We start from the raw sequence: 22455 nt of genomic DNA on the forward strand, positions 1-22455 counted from the left end.
GATTGAACTCAGATTCTCAGGCTTGCACGCAAGGAACTTACCTCTGGGCCATCTTACTTGCTTCTGATTTTAATTTTTAATGGATCCATTTAGTAAATATATATATATATATATAGTATTAACATATTAAACCATACTATATAATATGGTTATTTAATATATATTTGTCTTATGTGCATGAATGTTTTGGACACATGTATGTATGTATGTATGTATGCATGCATGCCTGATGCCTACAGAAAAGGTATTAGAAATGAATAATGTTTGTCTTGCTCTCAGAGTCACACAAACATGAGAACAAAGTAAAAGTAACCTGGCTATGCAATTTCTATTTGTACAGACGTGCATCAAACACACATAACGTAGATGACTGCAGTATCTTTTGTCTCTGACACAAGAGGTCATTTGGCTGTTCCTCACTGTGGAAGGTTCACCCTCTCAGTCCACTCTCAATTGACTGATTTGGAAAGTGGAAGGAAAAGGAAAGTCAGAAACTTGAGGGGCATGTTGACATAAGAACCACAGCTCTCGTCCTTAAGGAATAAGAAATATTTTATTCTAGAGCCATTCTAAGTGACCATGGCCTGGGACACAGATTTAGGTTACTCTCAATTCCAGGTTCTAACGTGGAAGCAGTTCCATGAAGTTTGTATAGTTTCACAGAACAAAGAAAGTGATAAATCGAGGCGAGTTTAAAATACATCGGTAGGTACACCTGAGAGGCAGGTACACCAAGATGGGAGAGCTGTTCTCTACAGCTAGATGCTGACTGATGACATTCTTAGCTTTAGCACTGGTAGAAGCCAGTGGTCTGCTAAGTCACTAGATGCTAAGAGATTTTTTATTTGTTATCACGAGGCATTAGTTCAGATGAGAGGGTGATGAGGAATGGCTGTCCCAGAGGGCTAACAACTAGTCCTGGATAAAGTGATTAGCATTTGAACCTGCTAAATTTCAGTCTCTCCACAGCACTGAAGTTCCAGTTGGTCCATCAATCTCTGCAGACATGGAAGCTCTTTCCAGGAGCTTTCACAGCCAGACACAGCTTCTTTTGAGCAATGTTCATTCACAGGGAGGAGGGGAGAGAAGAGAAGCAGGCCTAAGGCCAGCGATTAAACCTGTTTCTCATAGAGGGTATTGATTCCCCTGGAACTAGAGTTATTGTATTAGAATGTAATATTAGGTTGATTATGTAAAAAAGAATCTCAGTTAATGTTGAGTTCATATAAAGGAAACAGACTTACCCAGATGTTCTCCTCCTCCCTAGGTTTGCGGGTGACCGTGCTTCTGACATCCTTTCTTGTTGTTTTGGGAACTGGTCTAAGGTGCATACCTGTAACTGACTTAACCCTTAGGAGAAGGTAAGTCCTGTACAACATTTCTGCAATTTTAATCTTTTTTTACAAGTGTATAATTTATGCTTGATTATAAGTCTCTGGTAATGTGATCTCAGAGGGTCACAGGTATGGAAGCATTTATTATTTTTATTCTGTGTAATGGCTAACTTAGTTTTCTGTCACATGGAAGATGCTGGACTAGTTGCGGAAATGAAAGTGAATCTTCTTGTTATCTAGGAACTGTAATAACCATGAGGAAATGAAAACATAGTATTCTACAAATAAGTTTAACAGGTCACACACATGTGTGTATGTATACATGAAATAGAGGCAATGAGGCTGGAGACATGGCTCAAGGTTAAGAGCACTGGTTGCTCTTACAGGGGCCCTGGTTTCAGTTCCCAGCACCCACATGGCAGCAGCTCACAACTGTCTGTAACTTCAGTTAAAAGGATCCAACAGGCATGCACATATTTGCATGCAGGCAAAACATTCATGCATGCAAAGTCAAATAAATCTTTAAAATTATTTTTAAAAACAGAGGTAATGGTATAGAGGAGATATAAAGTCACCCTGTGGGATAAAGAAGTTTTAGTTGTGCAGAGAGGTGGAAATGGTAGGGGAGGGAAGATCACACCAGGCAGGGAGGCTCCGATGGTGAGAACCAGGGGAGTGGCTTTGTGGGGAAGTGTGGGGAGATCTAAAACGGTAGCTGCTGTGCGATTGTGGACTGGATTCTGTAAGACTGTGTGAGCTCCTGTAAGGGGTCATGGATTCTTCTGAGCCAGGAAACCACTGGAGGTTTTAAGCCGTGGTGTGCCCTGGTTTCAGACTGCTGTATTGATATAGGGAAGCTGGAGGTCACAGGCAGAATGAGGAAACCGGCTGGGAAACGGGTCAGCCAACCAGCGGGGATGGTGGCCAGGTGTTGTGGTAGCACTGACCTGACAAAGTGGTGAAGTTCTGTTTATATTTTGGACAGCTTGCTACTGGAAAGGCAGATGTGGGCAGGAGAGGGGTAACTCCTGACTGCGAGGAGTCGTGGAGATGGGAAGGATGCCATGCATGAGAGCAGTTGCGAGGACGAGGACGGGTCTGAGGCATCCCAGAGTAGATGGATGGCTGTTGATGGCTAGCAGAGGTGGGGACACAGGAGCGGAGGTGGGTCTCAGTGACAGGGTGCCTTTCATTTAAACTTTACAGTTCAGAAATAAATGTTCAGTTTTTGGTTTTCAAAATATATTCTTTTAAGATACAAATGTTTTGTATTGTAAAAGGAAGCCAGCAAAGAACATGTGCCCTGTGGAAGGCCGTCACTTCCACCCTTCTTGAGTTGGGTTGGCATTTTGTTTGACATGATCTTAACTTTTGTAAACATTACTGGTCTGTTTGTTTTGGTTTTAAGCATCCACAGTGTTAAAATACAGCTTCAGTGTGATGTCATCAAGGCACTCTGAAGATGTCAAGCAGCCTTTGGCTTTTATCCTGCTCCGGGCTCCCTATGCTGTTACATCCCTCCCCCCATCCTTCCCAGTTATGATTCCTGAAATAAAGAGTTGAGTGTGCATTTTGGCAGAAAAGTAGAACAGAAGAGAATAGAATTCATAAAGAAATGGGAATAGCTGGGCTGGAGAGATGGCTCAGCAGTTAAGAGCACTGGCTGCTCTTCCAGATGATCTGGTTCAGTTCCCAGCACCCACATGGTAGCTCACAAGTGTCTGTAACTTTGGTTCTAGGTGACCCAACACCCTCAAACAAATATATGTGCAGGCAAAACACCAAAAAGCACATAAAAGAAAACAAAAGAAATGTGGATAAAGGTTGGATGGACAGGAAGGAGAAACAACTCCGACACAGCGAGACCTTCCTAAAACAGGGTATAAATAATTTAATTCTCACTTTCGTGTTCATCTGTAGAGAAAAGTTTCCCCCAGGAATACGATACTTTGTGTTCATGCAGTATTTTTAAGCAGTAATCTCAGTGCACGATACAGCTGTCAAAATGAAAATACTATAATTAGAGCCCATATTTTAGCACTGATAAATGTGCTAGATTGCTGCTTTTCAGTTTATATGACATTGTGCATGACAGATAATACAATATGTATTTAAACATCACTGAAACAAGAATTTGGCAATCTATGTCTTCCGGGCCTATCTCATATGGAGCTTTTGAGTTCCAACTGTTAGAATAGTGCCCTGTACCCCAACTTCTTGACTCTTGATTCCTGAGACTATAGGATATAATATTTTTTATCTGAATGTTATGGTGAAAACCTAGGAAAAAATATCTTGCCACTTTTTCTTGTTAGCATCACAGATAAAAAGGGAGGCTCAAATAGTGAATTATAAAACATTTCTCCTAAGCTCTGATACCAAGTATAGCAGCAACCAAAAGAAAGTATAAATGTTCTACAGCAGCGAATGGCGTTACACGATTGTGTGGGGTGCTGTGTGCCATGCTCCGTGAACAATCTAGGCTTCTTAAGAGTAGAGTTGCAGCCAGTGATTTCTGTCCTTGTTCACGGATGGACCAGTCATCCCATAATGTGTGTTGTGTTTGTTTTCTTTCCATTCAGGGTCGTTCTTGTCTGTGCAAGCAGAAAATGACTAACATGTCAGAGAGTTGAAGAGTGTGGTTCTGATAAGCATAGGTTTTTCTAGAAATAGCCTCCATTGTGAAATGCTTTGCAGCTGGCACAGTTACCTTTAGAATGGCTGTGGTAGAAAAAGGTTGTTTGCTCAAAGGCTTCTGGAAGCCACACAACTATCTAAAAAGCAGTGAGGAGAAACCTAGACTCTTGCCTTCCTGCTTTAGTAAGTTCCTGTTGGATCAAAGACCTAAACATTAAACAAGCCTTCAGAAAACAGTTGTTTTCAAGAAGCTGAGAATGGGAAAGGCCTGCCAACTAAGACACAAATATTACAAGCCACCAAAGAAAGGGATTTGACTACATAAACTTCAAAATGTCTTCATGATTAGCCACACTGTGAAACAAAGTCAAAAGAGACGCTAAAAGGTAGGAAGTATAACAAATGAGACAAATGGACAGTTTCTTCAGTTGAAAGGAATTATTTCAAGTCAACAAAGACGTGGCAGGCAGTAGGAGATTGGTAGTGGATATGACAAGCAATAATAGAAATGAAAATGCAAATGACAAAACCAAAAGAGAGAAGCCAGCATTCTGTCATGGTTAAATAAGCGGAGGTTATAAAATAATTAGCTCCCTATCTGGCATTCCTGGTTTTGGAGCAGTTTGGGATGTCCCATTTGCAGAGCATTTGGGCACTGTATTTGGTTTAAAATGTACACAGTCTTTACCTGTAAGGCCCACCTGTAAAGCTGTGCCTAGTGGTAGGCCCACCGTGTGTGTATGTGTGCATGTGTGCGTGTGTGCGTGTGTGTGTGCATGTGTGTTGTGTGTGTGCACGTGTGCAGCTTTGCTTGTGAAAGCGGAAGGTTGCACTCACCCCGTTGCCAGCCCAAAGGACTGTGCAGCTGACTGTGGGACTGTTTCAGCTGTGGAAAGGGTAACTGTTTTGCAGGTGCTGATGTGGGCTGCTGTAAAAATGTGCTTCTGAGCAAAGAAGTCTGGTTTCAAAAAGTATATTTAGTATGCTTCTACTTAGAAGACAAAGGCAAAGGTGGATATGGCAGCTTTGGCAAGGGCTGTTCCTCGAAGAAGCCATTGCTGTTGGTTGTCTGTGGGGAAGGGGCTGAGGAACTGCAGGTCTGGAGAGAAGAAACGTTTACTTCTTGTGTTATGTTCTTTCCTACTATTGGGAGTATTCTACCGCATGTGTCTATGTCTTAGGTTGCTTTCTGCTGCTGTGATAGACACAATGCCCAAAAGCAGCTTGGGGAGGAAAGGGCTTGTTTCACTTCACAGCTTCCAGTCCATCACTGAAGGAAGTCAGGGCAGGCGCTCAAGGCAGGTCCTGGAGGCCGGAGCTGAAGCAGAGGCCAAGGGGGAACACTGCCTACTGACTTGCTCCCCATGGTTTGCTCAGGCTGGTTTCTTATAGCATCCAGGCATCTGCCCAGGCATGGCACCAACCCCCATGGGCTGGGACCTCCCATGTAAGTCATTAATCAAGCAAAGGTCCCACATACTTGTTTGTAGCCAATCTGATTGGAGGCATTTTATCTAAAATTGAGGTTCCTCTTCCCAAATGGCTCTAGTTCGTGTCAAGTTGACAAAACAAAATAAAAAAGCAGGGAGGCACGTGTCACCTTTCTGCCTAATTAAGTAAAACTAAAGTAGTTACTAAATGTCGGCGAAAAAATAACCCCTACCTCAAAAGAAGAAGAGAACTTTTTCCAGAGCCAGTGAATGGCCACGGTTGGGACTGTAGATCACGCTTACCACAAACTATGTACAGAACAAAGAAATAGTGAATCAAGACTTTTCAAATATCTCACCCTGGGTCTCAGGTGCAGTATGGCAGTATTCTTAGCCTTTTGCTTGGTGGGAACATTTGAATTTGCCTGATGGTCACATACGGAGGATGGCAATTAAGTGGGTATTAAGGGGCCTAAAGGTGGCTGAAGGTAATTTGACTTTGAACTAGAAGCATTGCATTCTCTCAGGTCATTGAGGTTCTAATTAATCAGTCTTGTACAAGGGTCAGTGTAAGGGGTGGTTTTGTCCAGGACCTTTTATTCAGTTACCTGTGTTGGTCAAGCACCTTATTTTGTTCATGGGGACTATGAATAACGAGAGGGAGGTTTATGAATAAATTTTCCCAGTGTAGAAATATGAATCATGGCCGGGCGATGGTGGCGCACGCCTTTAATCCCAGCACTTGGGAGGCAGAGGCAGGCGGATCTCTGTGAGTTCGAGACCACCCTGGTCTACAGAGCTAGTTCCAGGACAGGCTCCAAAGCCACAGAGAAACCCTGTCTCAAAAAACCAAAAAAAAAAAAAAAAAAAAAAAAAAAAAAAAGAAATATGAATCATTTGGTAGAAAAATGAGCAATATGAACATTTAAGTGTTAAAATTCTTTTCTATAAAATGAGCAAAATTAATGTTGCCCTACATGGGTGTCTTTAAAAATAAATTCCATAAACTACCTGTTTACTAATATTCTAGATCCATGGTCCCCACCCCAGTGCTAACAATTTTAACAATGTCTGTTAGGTAATCTCATTCCATTTAGGCTTAAGAACTACATGCCTGGGTGTAGAGTACCTTCACTTCAAATTACAATCAGTTAAGTAAATTGCATCTCACTAATCTGTTCTGTGATACAATCACATAAATGCCTTTTAGGCAGATCACTGTTTAGACAACAGGGGCTTAGCAATTAAGAGTACTGCTGCTGTTTGTGGAGTACCTGGGTTCAGTTCCCACATAGCTGCTCAGAACCTTCTGTAACCCCAGTTCTCAGGGATCTGACACCTTCTCCTGGCCTCCTTGGGCACTAGGCACACACACAGTACACATGCATACACACAAGCAAGCACTCATAAAACAAAAATAAATCGAAAGAGTTAGACTCTTTTAATAATCGTAGTAGTTGCCCCATTTGATTCTTAAAGCTCTAGGGCCAAGTTTTAAGTATTTCTGCATGGTGCTGGGATTCAAGACTGGCGGTAGGAGCGAGGAGAAAGGTGGGCAATTAGATCTTCGGCAATATGTCCTTTTCCCCCTTTGTTATCATTGTGATATGTTGATCTGAGATTGTTCCCAGGCCCCCAGTATCACACAGGAATATTGTTTTTTTTTCTTGTTTAACATATCATACATATATAGGTAACTATATAAAATACAGCCAGGCATGGTGGCACACACCTTTAATCCCAGTACTCAGGAGGCAGAAGTAGGTGGATCTCTGTGAGTTAGAGGACAGCCTAGTCTACAGAGCTAGTTCCAGGACAGCTACGGCTGTTACACAGAGAAACCCTGTCTCAAAACCAACCCCCAAAGTCTATAACACACATTTTGATAAAAGACTCATCAAGCACATCTTCAGGCCCATCACCCAGGTCAGAACTCTACAAAGCCAGCACACAACTGACCACCCACTTTCCCTGCTCCCTCCCATCGGATCACAGCATAGATGCGGGTGAGGTTTTCAGAACAGCTTGAGTTGGGTCACTAAGATTATTTCAGGGACAACAAGATGGCAGAGCAGGTAAAGGTGCTTGCTGCCACAATTGATGACGAGTTCTATCCCTGGGACCCACATGGCAGCAAGTTGTCCTCTGACCTCCACGTACACGCCATGGCACATGTGCACACACATACACCCAATACACAAAATAAATAATGGAAAATAGATGTTTTTCTCTGACTTTTTGGAGGGGGGATCTGGGGAATTGGGAAGGGTAGTGTAGCCCAGGCTGACCTCCTGTTCCCTATGTAGCTGAGAATGACCTAGAATTTAACTCTCCTGACTCAACCTCCTAAGTGTACCGCCACACCTAGCTACTGTAGTTCTAGGGACTCATCCCCAGCTTGCCTACTTGGCAAGCACTCTACACTGGATCCACATTCTGCCCCAAGAAGAAGATACATTTTTAAGAGTATTTCAAAGGCTGTTGAAAATGCCTTTTTCTTTTTTCCTTCAAAATAAGGTTTGTCTTGAATATTTTTCTCATAAACCATTGAAACAAATAAAATTTTATTTTATCCACAGCAAAAAGCTATGAACCAAATAGGCTAAAAGCTGTTTGGGGTAATAACAGTAAAATCCCAAGTCAGTGGGCTTGTTGAGTCATTCCAAGCAGAGTGTATCTGTTCTTGAAATTGTTGCTATTAGAAATAAAGCAGGGTCCTTACTCTGCAGCACGCATCAAAGCGCATGCCTGACAGGTTTGAAAATTTGGGATTTCAAATGAGACAAAAGAAAGCAAAGTAAATCTTGTTTCCAAAGACTTTTTTCCTAAGCATGAAATCAGTACAGAAATCACAAAGGGCAACAACTACTTGTGATTAGGATTAGGGTGATGGGTAAGTTGATATTTTGACATCAACACCTGAATTTTATGCTTCAAAATTAATCATAAAATGCAAAATGGGAGAATGTATATTGGAAATGCTTTAGATAGCTTGTAAATGAATAAGCTCTGTGCTAGTGTGGTCATGATAAGACACTGGCCAAAGCCAGCGTGGTGGAGGAAAGGTTTTCTTCTTTCAAATCCCTCGCTGGGAGAAACCAGAGTGTGGGCTTGAGGTAGAAACTGAAGCAGAGAGCAGGGAGGAACAGTGCTTCCTGCTTGTCTGGCTTGTTCACAGCCTTCCTATGAGCTTAGACCACCTGCCCAGGGATGGCGTCACCACTGGTGGGTGAGCTGTCCTACATCAATTAGCCATAAAGAAGATGTCCCACAGACATGCCCACGGGCCACTTGATGGAAGCAATTCTTCAATTGAGATTTCCTTTTCCCTGGTGTGCAAGTTGACAATGAAGATTAACATCACAGTGTTTAAAACAAAAATGTCAAGGGTTTAAAGAGAGGAAAAGGCAGAAGATGATGTAATCATATTATAATCTCAAAAATCAAAGAAAAATGGGAAAAATATTTATAAAAATGGAAATAGTAGCCATACTTAATAAATGTTGATTTCCATATTCTATCATTTAAATTCATAATTCAGTCATATTTACTTAACAGCCTGTGTTTGTATTAATAAAGTATAGGCTGGTCTCTCTCTCTAACAAAGAGACTAAAAATATACTTTGGTAAAATTTTACTTTTCTTTCAAATATTAGTATTATGAGATGTTTCAGATGCAGTCTGAAAGGTAGTGAAGCTACTTAAGAGAAATGGCGGTTCCAGCATCCCCTCGGATGATCACCCTGGCTGTGTGACTAGGGCTGGCCCCTGAATAGAGAGAGTCTTACAGCATATTTAGATGACTAAAGGCTGTATGCATTATTTCTGCTCTCCCTCTCATTGGTACAGGCTTACCTTGGGGTCAGGCATACCCATCTGCAGAAGAGGGTAAAGCATAGCTCAGCTGCCAGATATTCCGTTAAAACTTGAGGAGGCTACAACAGAAGACACATTCTCCACTTCCCATGCAGATAATCCCATGCATGTCATCAAACACAGCCTCCACTTCCCATGCAGATAGTCTCATGCATGCCATCAAACACACATGCATGCCATCAAACACACTCTCTACTTCCCATGCAGACAGTCCCATGCATGTCATCAAAGCACTCCCATATCCAAAGTCTTGTCCAGTGACTGTCCTGTGAAACCCCACAGTCTGGTTGGTTTTGTAACTCCCTTGATTGTTCTGTGGACTTCTGGCCTCGGCCTTTGGAAGACTGTTTTTATCCATTATTCTCAGTGGCTGTGTTGTTTGAACTCTGCATGCCTCTTGGGGTGACACAACTTTCTCAGTTGACTTTCTACAAGGAGCAGATTTGGGGACCCAGAGGTTGCTTTAGGCTGCTTTTTGAGCAATCTTAACGTTTTGTGGGACTGTTTTGTGGGATCTTCACAGTTTACCTCTCAAGCATTTCCTGGTCTACAGGCCTGTTTATGTCAAGAGGTTTCCACGTGAGAGCAGCCATACCAAGAGAATTTTACTCCTAGTGTGGTTTTTACACCTCTTGAGTCTCCTCTTGCCTTTTACTGCCCATCCCTTTTTTCAGATTTATTTTTCTGGTTTTTAATTATGTGTTATGTGTATGTCTACTTGTGGGTGTGTACAAGTGTGTGAAGGTGCCCATGGAGGCCAGAAGCCTTGGTTCTCCATGGAGTTGAAGTTACAGGTGGTTGTGAGCTGCCCAGTGCGGGTGCTGGGAACTGAATACTTGGGTTTGCTGCAGCAAGAGCAATATACACTCTTAACTTCTGAGCCATCTCTCCAGCTCCTACTCCCCCAATTTGATGAGTTTATTTTTTTCCAATTTTTTCATTATTGTTTTTAGTATGTATTTCTTGTTTTTATTGTGCTATACAGTTTTCTCTACTTCCCTCCCTCCCTTCCCTCTCCTCTGCTCTCTCCCATGACCCCCACAAAAACATGGAACATTTCACGAATTTGCATGCCATCCTTGTGCAGGGACCAATCTGATCTTCTCTGTATCGTTTCAGTTTTAGTATCTGTGCTCCAGGAGTCATTAAGTTAAGGTTGCAGGCCCTGAGTGGGGAAGAAACTCCAGCAGGCTTTTGTTCCTCACATTAACGCCTGCACACCAGCTAGCTCATTCCTGACTGTATCACTCCCAGGTGACATCCCGAAATCAGTGTGTCTGTTTGGTTTACCACAGTGATTAAAAAAAAAGGTTAAGCCGGGCCGTGGTGGCGCACGCCTTTAATCCCAGCACTTGGGAGGCAGAGGCAGGCGGATCTCTGTGAGTTCGATACCAGCCTGGTCTACAGAGCTAGTTCCAGGACAGGCTCCAAAACCACAGAGAAACCCTGTCTCGAAAAACCAAAAAAAAAAAAAAAAAAGGTTAAGTGGGGTGTCTTCATCTTTGATCCTAGCACTCAGGAGGCAGGACACCCATGGTTCATAGAGAAACCCTGTCTCAAAAAATCAAAATTAAAAATAAACAAAAAGAGGGGAAAAAAACTTAAATGGAGGCGTGGTTTATTTTGGCTTATGGCTTCAGAGGTTTTACTCCCAGGTCAGTTGGCCCTCAGAGTTGTTCTTGGGCCTGTGGTATAAGGCAGTGCCTCAGGTCAAAGGCACTACAAGGCAGGAAGTGACCGCTTCCACCTCCCAAAAGTTTCACCTAGGTTGGCACCCAGGCCTGTCACTGGGATCTGGGGACACGATCCAGATCCAGACCACAGTACTCAGAGACATGTCACAGCTTTCTCACCTGGCTCCTAGTTATTTTAAGTGACTGCTTTACTCTAAGTTTACAGGTGACCAGCCCTCTAGGCCTACAGCCGAACCACGAGGGTAGTGCCACCCATGACATGCCTTTGGGAGTACAACTCCCTAGTTCCTGTCTAATTTCTCAATAGGGGAGCAGGTTAACCTGTCATAGCAAGTAGATCCCAGAAGACAATGGCTCAAACAGCATCTTGTTGGGACATGACCTTGAAGTCCTTCCAATATAAAGTCATTAGCCCAAACTTAGATACAGCAAGCACCGGCGGGGATGTGTAAATTAAGACAGTGTCTTACCCTGCACAGATGGGTGAATGGTTCATTGTCTGTTTTTTCTTGGGAAGAAGAGAATATTTTGTATTCTCACCTCATACCATGTATCAAAACAAATTCAGATGAAGTAGTTATATATTTAATAGCAAAACAGTATGTGGGACTGTTTATCCCTTAACTGCAGAGGGTGCTTTTCTGAGGAAAATAATAAAGAGATAAATGGACAGATACGGCTGTTTGCAAATTATTAACTATTGTGCTTCAAAAATAAATTAGCAGACTCAGGAGACGGCTCAGTCCGTGGAGTGTCATACAAGCTATTACCTGAGTCCAGATCTCAGCACCTGCACAAAGAAGCCAGATGTGGTCAGTGAGCATCTACAACACCAGTTCTGGGTGAGGGGTAGAGACAGGCAAATCTCTGGAGCTGGGGGTCAGTGAGCACTGAGTTCAGTGAGAGACCATGGCTCAGAAGCAGTCAGAGAAGACACCTGACACAGGCCTCTGGCCTCCCCGTCTGTGCACATATGCACACGCATATCCACACCCACAGAGTGCCTCCTGCCACAAACACTGCACAGTGTATCCACCTCTCCACAACAAGGAAAAATTGTAACATACCAAGAGAAAGAGCAAGTACCAAAAAGAAATGCAATAAAAGGAAGAACTTTTGACTTACAGGGTAGTTGGCAGACTAGATCCATATGATCTGAACCTGTGACTGCTATGTTAATCATAAAGGAGTACTATGGTTGAATGAAGTGATGCCTGTGCTTTGGTGGGTGTGGGCCGGGTGTATCCTGAAGGGCCATTGTGACTGTGTATTGACAGGAGGTAGGACCAATGGAAGGCCCGAAACTCCACTAGAGGAAAGAGCGCAAAAGTGCTTCAAGATAGCATTTCATGTAATTAAAGAGTTTCTGTACAGTAAAAGAAATGATCACATGGAGAGAAATGTAGTGCTAACTGTATATGCGATAGAGGATTTGTGTGAGAACTCATAGCACCAGATGCCAACAAACAACCCAGTCAATTAATGAGCCAAGGAAATGAGCGGACAGTTCTTCTCAAACAGTGAAATACAAATACCCAGTAAACATGGGGAAAACATTCACTATAACTAGCCATCAGAGATGCAGATTTGAAGCTCCATTGGCATTCCGCCTCACCCCAGTCAGAATAGAAGTAACCGTAAGTTCTGCCCTAGATGCAGACAGAGGGAACTTCACCCACTGCTGTGGGAGTAAAACTAGTCCGACCACTCTGGGAATCAGTGTGGAAGTTTCTCAGAAAACTGAAAATAGAACTACCACGTGACCTAGCTATACCTCCTGCGGCGTTTGCCTTGCAGAGCTGCAGGCACATGTGTTTGCTGCAGCAGCATTCACAAGAGCTGAGTTATGGATCCACCCCGGGTCTCTCAGCAGAAGAATGGACAAGTGAGATTTACATCCACAGTCTGATTCTTCCGACATAGAGAATAGCGGAGTAAAGTTGTTTGCCAGAAAATGGATGTAACCATGGTAAACTAATGAAATCAGTCCCAGAAAGACACGTGCCATATGTTTTCTCTCATCTGTGGATCCCAGTCGCTATAGAGACACAAAGCCATATGTGTACAGATGACATGAACCAGAAGTGAAAGTGTCCAGAGAGCAAAGGGGACCGGAGAGACGGGGAGGGGTAGATGAGGGTAGTAGAGCATGGGGTGTGTGTACTAAGTACATTATATACACGTTATCCCTCCATCTTTTGGATGGTAATCTGAGAATGCTCTTGTAGAAGGCACAAGGCCAGGCCTTTCGTCTCCAGTGCCTCAGGGGCTGACTATTGTCTGTTCTCCCATGCAGGCTTCGCCACTGTTGTCTGCATGAGATGGGGCAGCCACACAGCTGCACTCAATACAGGGCCTAAAAGATGACATTTGGGCAGTCAGCCCCCAAAACTCTGAAGCAAGTGCCCCCCTTCTTCATACGTAGGCTAGATGAGGTACTTGTTCTAGGAAAAGAAAGTGTCATGCAGCTTGCTAATCGGCTGACCTGAGAACGGGGAGAGAACGCTGAGTTGTTCAAGTAGGGCCTGTGGAATTGCAAGACTCTTTAAGAGGGCCCAAAGAGGAGCGCAGGGAGGTCTCAAAATGGGGAGATGCTGGAAGCTGGAAAAGGGGGGAAAAAAGGATTCTTTCCCCCAAAGCAGCCTTTCCACGCCTTGGTTTTCCCCAGACCCAAGGTGAGCTTCTGATTTTCCGAAGCGTGCAGTAATAATAAAGAGGAGGTAATTAATTAAAATAGCAGTAGAAGCTAGTATGAGAGGCGTGAATATGTGTGTGCACGAGTACATGTGTACATGTGCATGTGTGTGTAATGTCAGCGTGCAAGGCAGTTTGAGGAGGCTCTTTCATTGATGGAAATGTGAATTACTGCAGACTCCTCAGCGGAACCCTGTGAAGTGTGTTTTGCAGCACCTCGGGTGGTTCCTTTGCCTTACTGGGTCCAGAGAGGTAATTTGGATAATGGCTAATATTTACTTATGATGACTGCCATCAACAGTATTAATATTAAAAAGATGTTATCAAAAACTTAATGACATTAGGTAAATGTTTTTATACATCTATCTTAAGATACCACATACCATTAATGGTTATGATAATAAAAGTAATGAAATGAGAAAATGCTTATGAGGTACGAAAAGTCAAAATAATTTACTACATAAAACTTGTATATTCAGTATAATATCTGTGATTGCCCCACCTGATTGTTGACCAGAAAACAACTGGAAAAAAAAGATAGTAGTAACAGCCACCAAAGTGATGTGTGGAATTTATGGATGAAGTTTTTCTTCTCTGTGCATTCCTTTCCAATTTTTTCTGCTATGAATGCATATACTTTTAATCAAGAGGATGAAATAAAAGTTGGAAGAAAAAGGGTACAAGGCAGCATGAGGGGAAACAGGCTTCTCTCAGACCAGGACTAAATCCATTTTCCTAAAAGATTGTTATATTGGGCCTTGTGAAACAGCCTGTTAGAATGATAAAGAGCCTTGGGGAAACTGAAACAGGGGAATGAGTGGTTCAGCAAAGATTATACAGCTAAGGAAGTCAGGAGAGCCCGGAGGCTGAGTCTACCGTTTCCCTGCCCTTTCTCTATTGGTGTTTGAGGCGTTCTTATGAAGAGTGTCTTTAGGGCCCAAGCTTTATGTTCTCTTCAGTGACGGCCGCAGCTGCCTTGAGCATTGCAGATACTTGGGGTGTTTGTAATTTAGTCATTAATTGGCCAAATTGTTTAAAGATTTGGAAGTGTGTTAAGTTTTCATTTAAAAATAGAAGCTCTAACAAAGTGTCAAAGCTTGGGACATTCCCAGGGTTTCTGTTTCTCCTCACCTAACTTCCCTTTTCCTAGAGTTAGTTCTGAACCGTTCTTGGGCTACAAAGAAGGCAGGCTATTTCTAACTCTTCTCCTGTTTTCAGTATCCAGTGAGTTTATGTTGATGGGAGGTTAGCAATTGGGAGAACATTTCTGAATTGTTGGCATATTAAGTCTAAGAGGTAAGTAATTTTTTATGAACTCTAAAATATTTCATATTTAAAAATAGAATTTAAGTAAGGAACACTGGCTTACCCCAAGGAAATATCTGCTATGTTTTTTAAAAAGTCAGTCTCTGGCATCAGCAATGCAAGTCATACCCTGGGGGCTGGTAAAGTAGGGCTGCGCTCAGGATGGAAGCACCTGGACTCCGTGCACCTTCACTCTGCCTGCCTGGAGCACCTGCAGGATGACACCTGTGGGAGAGCAGAGGGGTCAGTGGGTGATGACGTCACGTCTGAGTGTGCTTTCTAGTCCCGCCTTAGCCATTAGTCATGTGACTGGGACACTTTTTAGAGAAAGGCAAGTTTTAAAATTATAAATGTTGTTCTTTTCTTTTTGAGACAGGGTCTCTCTGTGTAGCCCTGGCTATCCTGGAACTCACACTGTACACCAGGCTGGCCTCAAACGCATAGAGATCTGCCTGCCTGTGCCTCCTGAGCCTGGGATTAAAGGTGTGTGCCACCACTGCCCAACATAAATGTTATTTTTTAATGTGTTATAATACTGTCTCAAGGGGGTAGGTCTGAAATCGCTTTTAGCCACAAAAATTTAAATGATAAAACATATCCTGCATAGGAATCATTTAGAAATAGTAGGTGTTTGTTCCATGATGCCAGAAAGCTAAAGGATGAGACAGCAGAATATCATTAAATGCAAACCGAAACATCAGGTACTTAGAAAACACAGAGTGTAGCTCTTGGGTCTGAACTTGAGCTGTTGGCATTTCTTTGAAAATCTAATAATATTGAATAATATGAAAAGCGGTGCAGCTGTACATGAGTGCCATCCTGCGTGTCCCTCAGGGCTTGTCCTCTGTGTACAGGGCCCTAACTGAAGGCAGAGGTGCCTAGGGACGTCGCAGGATTCAGCAGATCCCTCATGGTCAGGGCCTTGCTAGCAAACCTTGACAGTGCACATTCTTGTCACTGTTTTCCAGGTTTGTGGGTACAGAGGGGCCTCCGTCTTATTCTCCTCACTGCTTGCTATGGAAAGCCTAAATTTATCCCATGCTTAAGAAGTGAGGTCTCGGGGATCAAGGGGATTCGTATTGGAAAGGAAGAAGTTAAGCTTTCGTTATTTGCAGATGATATGATAGTATACATAAGCAACCCCAAAAACTCTACCAAAGAACTCCTACAGCTGAAAACACCTTAATGTGGCAGGATACAAGATCAACTCCAAAAAATCAGTTACCTTCCTATACACTAAGGATTAGGAAGCAGAGAGGGAAATCAGAGAAGCATCACCTTTCACGATAGCCACAAATAGCATAAAATATCTTGGGGTAACTCTGATCAAGGAAGTGAAAGATCTATTCGACAAGAGCTTTAAGTCTTTGAAGAAAGAAATTGAGGAGGACACCAGAAAATGGAAGGATCTCCCTTGCTCTTGGATTGGGAGGATCAACATAGTAAAAATGGCAATTCTACCAAAAGCAATCTGTAGATTCAATGCAATCCCCATCAAAATCCCATCAAAATTCTTCACAGATCTGGAGAAGACAATAATCAACTTTATATGGAAAAACAAAAAACCCAGGATAGCCAAAACAATCTTATACAATAAAGGATCATCTGGAGGCATTACCATCCATGACTTCAAACTCTATTACAGAGCTACAGTATTGAAAACAGCTTGGTATTGGCATAAAAACAGAGAAGTCGACCAATGGAATCGAATAGAAGACCGGGACTTTAACCCACAAACCTATGAACACCTGATTTTCGATAAAGGACCTAAAAGTATTCAATGGAAAAATGAGAGCATCTTCAACAAATTGTGCTTGCATAACTAGATGTCAATCTGTAGAAGAATGAAAATAGGGTGGCGCACGCCTTTAATCCCAGCACTCGGGAGGCAGAGGCAGGCGGATCTCTGTGAGTTCGAGACCAGCCTGGTCTACAGAGCTAGTTCCAGGACAGGCTCCAAAACCACAGAGAAACCCTGTCTCAAAAAAACAAAAAAAAAAAAGAATGAAAATAGATCCATATCTATCACCATGCACAAAACTCAAGTCCAAATGGATTAAAGATCTCAATATCAGTCCGAACACACTGAACCTGATAGAAGAGAAAGTGGGAAGTACTCTACAACACATGGGCACAGGAGACCACTTTCTACGTAAAACCCCAGCAGCTCAGACATTAAGGGCAACATTGAATAAATGGGACCTCCTGAAACTGAGAAGCTTCTGTAAAGCAAAGGACACTGTCACTAAGACAGAAAGGCAACCCACTGACTGGGAGAAGATCTTCACCAACCCCGCAACTGACAAAGGTCTGATCTCCAAAATATATAAAGAACTCAAGAAACTAGACTGTAAAAAACTAATCAACTCAATTATAAAATGGGGCACTGAGCTAAACAGAGAATTCTCAACAGAAGAAGTTCAAATGGCCAAAAAACACTTAAGGTCATGCTCAACTTTCTTAGCAATCAGGGAAATGCAAATCAAGACAACTTTAAGATACCATCTTATACTTGTCAGAATGGCTAAAATAAAAAACACCAATGATAGCCTTTGCTGGAGAGGTTGTGGAGTAAGGGGTACACTCATCCATTGCTGGTGGGAATGCAAACTTGTGCAACCACTTTGGAAAGCAGTGTGGCAGTTTCTCAGGAAATTCGGGATCAACCTACCCCTGGACCCAGCAATACCACTCTTGGGAATATACCCAAGAGATTCTCTATCATACAACAAAAGTATCTGTTCAACTATGTTCATAGCAGCATTGTTTGTAATAGCCAGAACCTGGAAACAACCTAGATGTCGTTCAACGGAAGAATGGATGAAGAAAGTATGGAATATATACATATTAGAGTACTACTCAGCAGTAAAAAACAATGACTTCTTGAATTTTGCATGCAAATGGACGGAAATAGAAAGCACTATCCAAGTGAGGTAAGCCAGACCCAAAAAGAGAAACATGGGATGTACTCACTTATAATTGATTTCTAGCCATAAATAAAGGACATTGAGCCTATAATTCATGATCCTAGAGAAGCTAAATAAGAAGGTGAACCCAAAGAAAAACATATAGTCATCCTCCTGGATATTAACCTTCATCAGGCGATGAAAGGAGACAGAGACAGAGACCCACATTGGAGCAATGGACTGAAATCCCAAGGTCCAAATCAGGAGCAGAAGGAGAAAGAGCAGGAGCAAGGAACTCAGGACCGCGAGGGGTGCACCCACACACTGAGACAATGGGGATGTTCTATCGGGAACTCACCAAGGCCAGCTGGACTGGGTCTGAAAAAGCATGGGATAAAACCAGACTCGCTGAACATAGCGGACAATGAGGACTACTGAGAACTCAAGAACAATGGCAATGGATTTTTGACCCTACTGCACATACTGGCTTTGTGGGAGCCTTGGCAGTTTGGATGCTCACCTTAATAGACCTGGAAGGAGGTGGGTGGTCCTTGGACTTCCCACAGGGCAGGGAACTCTGACTGCTCTTTGGGCTGATGAGGGAGGGGAACCTGATTGGGGAAGGGGGAGGGAAATGGGAGGTGGTGGCGGGGAGGAGGCAGAAATCTTTAATAATTAAATAAATAAGAAAAAAAAAGAAGTGAGGTCTCAGGCTGGAGAGATGGCTCAGAGGTTAAGAGTACTGACTGCTCAATTTTGGAGGTACTGAGTTCAATTCCCAGCAATCACATGGTGGCTCACAACCATCTGTAATGAGATCTGGTGCCCTCTTTTGGCCTGCAGGCATGGAGGCTGAACACTGTGTACATAATAAATCTTTAAAAAAAAAAAGAAGAAGAAGAAGTGAGGTCTCATCTGTTTTCTACTGGCTTACAGTGGTGGGAGAAAAGAGAAGATTGGTGGGAGAAAGGAAGCCAGAGGAGTTGAGGTTGATGACAGAGGTGATGAGGCTGGGAGGAAAGAGGGAACCCAGCTGCGCTGACAGACCTGCAGCGCCCAGAGGACAGACCCCATCTGGTGTGCTGTTTCTGGTAAGGAAGCTTTACACCCTTTGAATAGCCCAGGGCAGCACCTGGCCATTCCCGCTGTGTCACGTGGCTTATTGGCCAGAAACAAACTTGCCTTATCTTCCGCCCTGTCCCTGCCCAGCGTGCTGGGACGGAATGGCATATTGACCTTTACAATGGCCTCTTTTCCCCCTTAGTATGGGGAGTGTGGTGGGGACAGTGCATGTGTGTCATGGCATAGAGGTCAGAGAACAGCCTGTGGGAGCCCTGACTCTCCTTTCCCTTGTGGTTCCCAAGGATTGAACTCTGATGTCAAGCTGGGCAGTAAGCACCTGAAGCCACCTTGCCAGCCCTGATTTTGCTTTTTGGTATTGCTAAATTGAAATCTCTAAAAACTTATTGATCCCATGTATGCATTTGAGTGACTTGAGGATTTTATTATTTGGGGTTTTGTTTTCTTTATTTGTTTTGAGACAGGGTTTCTGTGTAGCCTTGGTTGCCCTGGAACTTGTTCAGTAGACCAGGTTGGCCTCAAACTCACAGAGATCCGTCTGCCTTTGCCTCCTAAGCGCTGGGATCAGAGATGTGCACCACCATACCCTGCTGACTTGAGGATTTTAAACAGTTTAGTTCTTGCTAATTATACTTAAACAGGTCTGCAGTGGAAAAGGTGCCACGTGATGGAATTGCTGTGGGTATCTTGGGATCTGCTGACTTTAGAGGAACCAATTCATCACATAAACATTTTGAATTCAATTCTTTACCTAGCAAATTATTTCCCTTACACAAGAGATCTTAACTTTTTTTCATCTTTGAGCCTAGGAATATTAATGGCATTTAGAGCCATTTTCCCTTAAGATAATCTACCCAGCATTCATGGGGAGAAGAGCAGACCTGGCTTGCATATTTCATTTCTTAGCTCCTGTGTAGGCCCCTGCCTCCTCCTCCATGCTGGTTTATTATTTCTAGCTGCATCCAGGAAATGTTTTTTTCTAAATGGCTTGAGATATCAGTTACTAGAAAGTAAAAAGAGAAAAAAATTGAAAATGCATGCGCTACTTAAAAAGCTCAGGTAGGCGGTCACCTGCTGGGCCCCTCTCTCCACAGCAGGAGGCACCAACCTGCCTTCCTTTCTTACCCAGACTTCCATGGACACCTGATTGCTCTGGGATGTGAGCACAAGTGTTGAGAGCAGGAGTGTTGACGGGGCCGAGGGTTTGGCAGCAAGAGGTAAGAGTGCTAGGTAGCTGATTAGGGAAAGTGAACAAGAGAACAGTTGAGGACAGTGAGCCTGTCCTTCACTAACCCGTACAACTGAAGTCAGAAGGGAGGGTGGTAGAACTGTGGGGCCATGAGGCCCTGGGTCCAGTCCTCAAAACACACACATACCTTAAAAAGGTCTCATTAGCTGAAGGTCCCAGGAAGTGCACACAGAGTCTAAATCTACCTCTCGTTACGTACAAGAAGTGGAGTCTCTGCCTAGGGCAGTTCAGACCTCAAGTTGCTCACATGATCCAGACAGTGATGCAGGGGAATCAGGGTCCCACCCTGGGGTTCTTAGTCTCTTTAATAAAAGAATTCAAGTATGGACTGAAATGGAAACCATTTTATTGGTGTAAAGCTCCAGAACAGGCAGGCTGTAAAACTTCAGCAGCTGCCTGGAGGAGGCGATGGGAAAGAGAAGGGGAAAAGCATTGCCGTTTGTACTGGCATAGAGGTCAGACACAGGGTGGACAGGGAGCCAACTGATGGGAGGGGCGCTTAGAAAAGAGATGGAAAGGAGAGAGAGCCTCACTGTAATAGTTCAGCAAAGCAGGCAGGCTTACCACCTACATGGCTGCGACCTTCTAAGCTGATGCTCTGGAGCATGAATTCTGGGGAGGAAAAGTTCAGTATCTCATTAAAGAACAAATGATTCCGCCTGTCTCATTAAAGAATGAATGATTCTGCCTGTCTGTCTCTCTAGCACCACCTAAGGTGCGTCCACCGTCCCAGGGCTGGTCCCTAGGTGCGTCCACCGTCCCAGGGCTGGTCCCTAGGTGCGTCCACCGTCCCAGGGCTGGTCCCTAGGTGTGTCCACTGTCCTAGGGCTGGTCCCTAGGTGTGTCCACTGTCCTAGGGCTGGTCCCTAGGTGTGTCCACTGTCCTAGGGCTAGTCCCTAGGTGCATCAAGTGAATGAACCTGCCCGATTGGAATTCTGGGTCTCCACCCAGGCTAGAGCATCTTCTCTCTGACATTAGAAGAGTCTTGGTGACTATTTTGTATATGGATAGCATTCAAAGCTTGGCATAGAGTGGGCATGAAATATCTAGCTCACCTGAATCATTTCTAAGGACTGTTAATGAGTGGCAGGCAGTCTACTAGGAAAAAAACAATGCATTTTTAATCTAATTTTTGACTTGCTTTGTTAGCACCTTGGCAAGTTTCTTCCAAGCCTAGGCTCTCCTATTTTAACAAATTGAAACAACAATGGGTAAATGAACCAGGTGTTTTAGTCAGTGTTCTTCTGCTGTGAAGAGACACCATGACCATGGCAACTCTTATAAAGGAAATCATTTAACTGGGGCTGGCTTACAGTTCAGAGATGTAGTCTATTAACATAGTGGGAAGCATGGTGGCATGCAGGCAGACATGGTGTTGGAGAGGAACCGAGAGTTCTACATCTGGATTTGTAGCTAGCAGACAGAGAAAGAGACACTGGGCCTGACTTGAGCACCAGAGCTCATCTCCAGTGACTCACTTCCTCCAACAAGGCCTTGCCTACTTCAACAAGGCCACACCTAATAGTGCTACTCCCTGTTGAACAACCATTCAAATCTAAGAGACCGTGGGAGCCATTCCTATTCAAGCCACCACACCAAGGCTATAGCAAGTTCTTAGTTTAGTACTTGTGAAGTGAGTAAATGGCGCCTAGGTACACTTAGCCTCCCTCCCAGAGAGTCACCATGCCATTGAGAACTGGCTCACCTTCTCAGAATGCCATTATTTTTACATATATATTTTTAATCACTGTGATTAAACTGCTGTTTGCTTAATAATATCCTTTTGATTTAGAAAATGCTTATTTCAAATATCATCCAGCCTTGTAACTTTCCTAATTCCAGATTAATCCACGGAGGACAGATATTAAATGGGCTGGCAGGTCCAACTGTCATGAATGCAGCCCCATTCCTCTCTACAACATGGTTCTCTGCAGATGAACGAGCCACGGCCACAGCAATTGCATCAATGCTGAGTTACCTTGGTGGAGCATGTGCGTTCCTCGTTGGGCCTCTTGTTGTTCCAGCTCCCAATGGGACATCGCCCCTTCTGGCTGCGGAGAGTAGCCGGGCTCATATCAAAGACCGCATCGAGACTGTGCTGTATGCAGGTACTGTGGAGCTTTTTCTTCCTGGTTTTCTTTGGTATCCATTCCAGTCTCTGCTCTCTAGTTCTGGTGTGCCAGATCATATCACAGACTGTACGTTTATTGTATTCTATGGAGATACCAGCTTGAAACAAGCCTTCCTAG

General features: G+C 43.5%; 1 protein-coding gene and 1 non-coding gene across 2 annotated transcripts in view; one reads left to right on the forward strand and one right to left on the reverse strand.

Annotated features, from left to right (window-relative positions):
* The window catches only part of Slc49a4 (solute carrier family 49 member 4), a 73516-nt gene that overhangs the window by 18604 nt on the left and 32457 nt on the right, over window positions 1–22455 (forward strand). Inside the window, exons 2-3 of the mRNA XM_057764018.1 lie at window positions 1268–1361; window positions 22049–22314. Of these exons, the coding sequence (XP_057620001.1) occupies window positions 1268–1361; window positions 22049–22314 (360 nt within the window). The remainder of the gene's footprint in view (window positions 1–1267; window positions 1362–22048; window positions 22315–22455) is intronic.
* LOC130872351 (U6 spliceosomal RNA) lies at window positions 10320–10423 on the reverse strand. Its single transcript, XR_009056952.1, has one exon. It is a non-coding gene; the product is annotated as a U6 spliceosomal RNA (small nuclear RNA).

This window comes from Chionomys nivalis, chromosome 3 (assembly GCF_950005125.1).
Source record: "Chionomys nivalis chromosome 3, mChiNiv1.1, whole genome shotgun sequence".
Classification (NCBI taxonomy): domain Eukaryota; kingdom Metazoa; phylum Chordata; class Mammalia; order Rodentia; family Cricetidae; genus Chionomys; species Chionomys nivalis.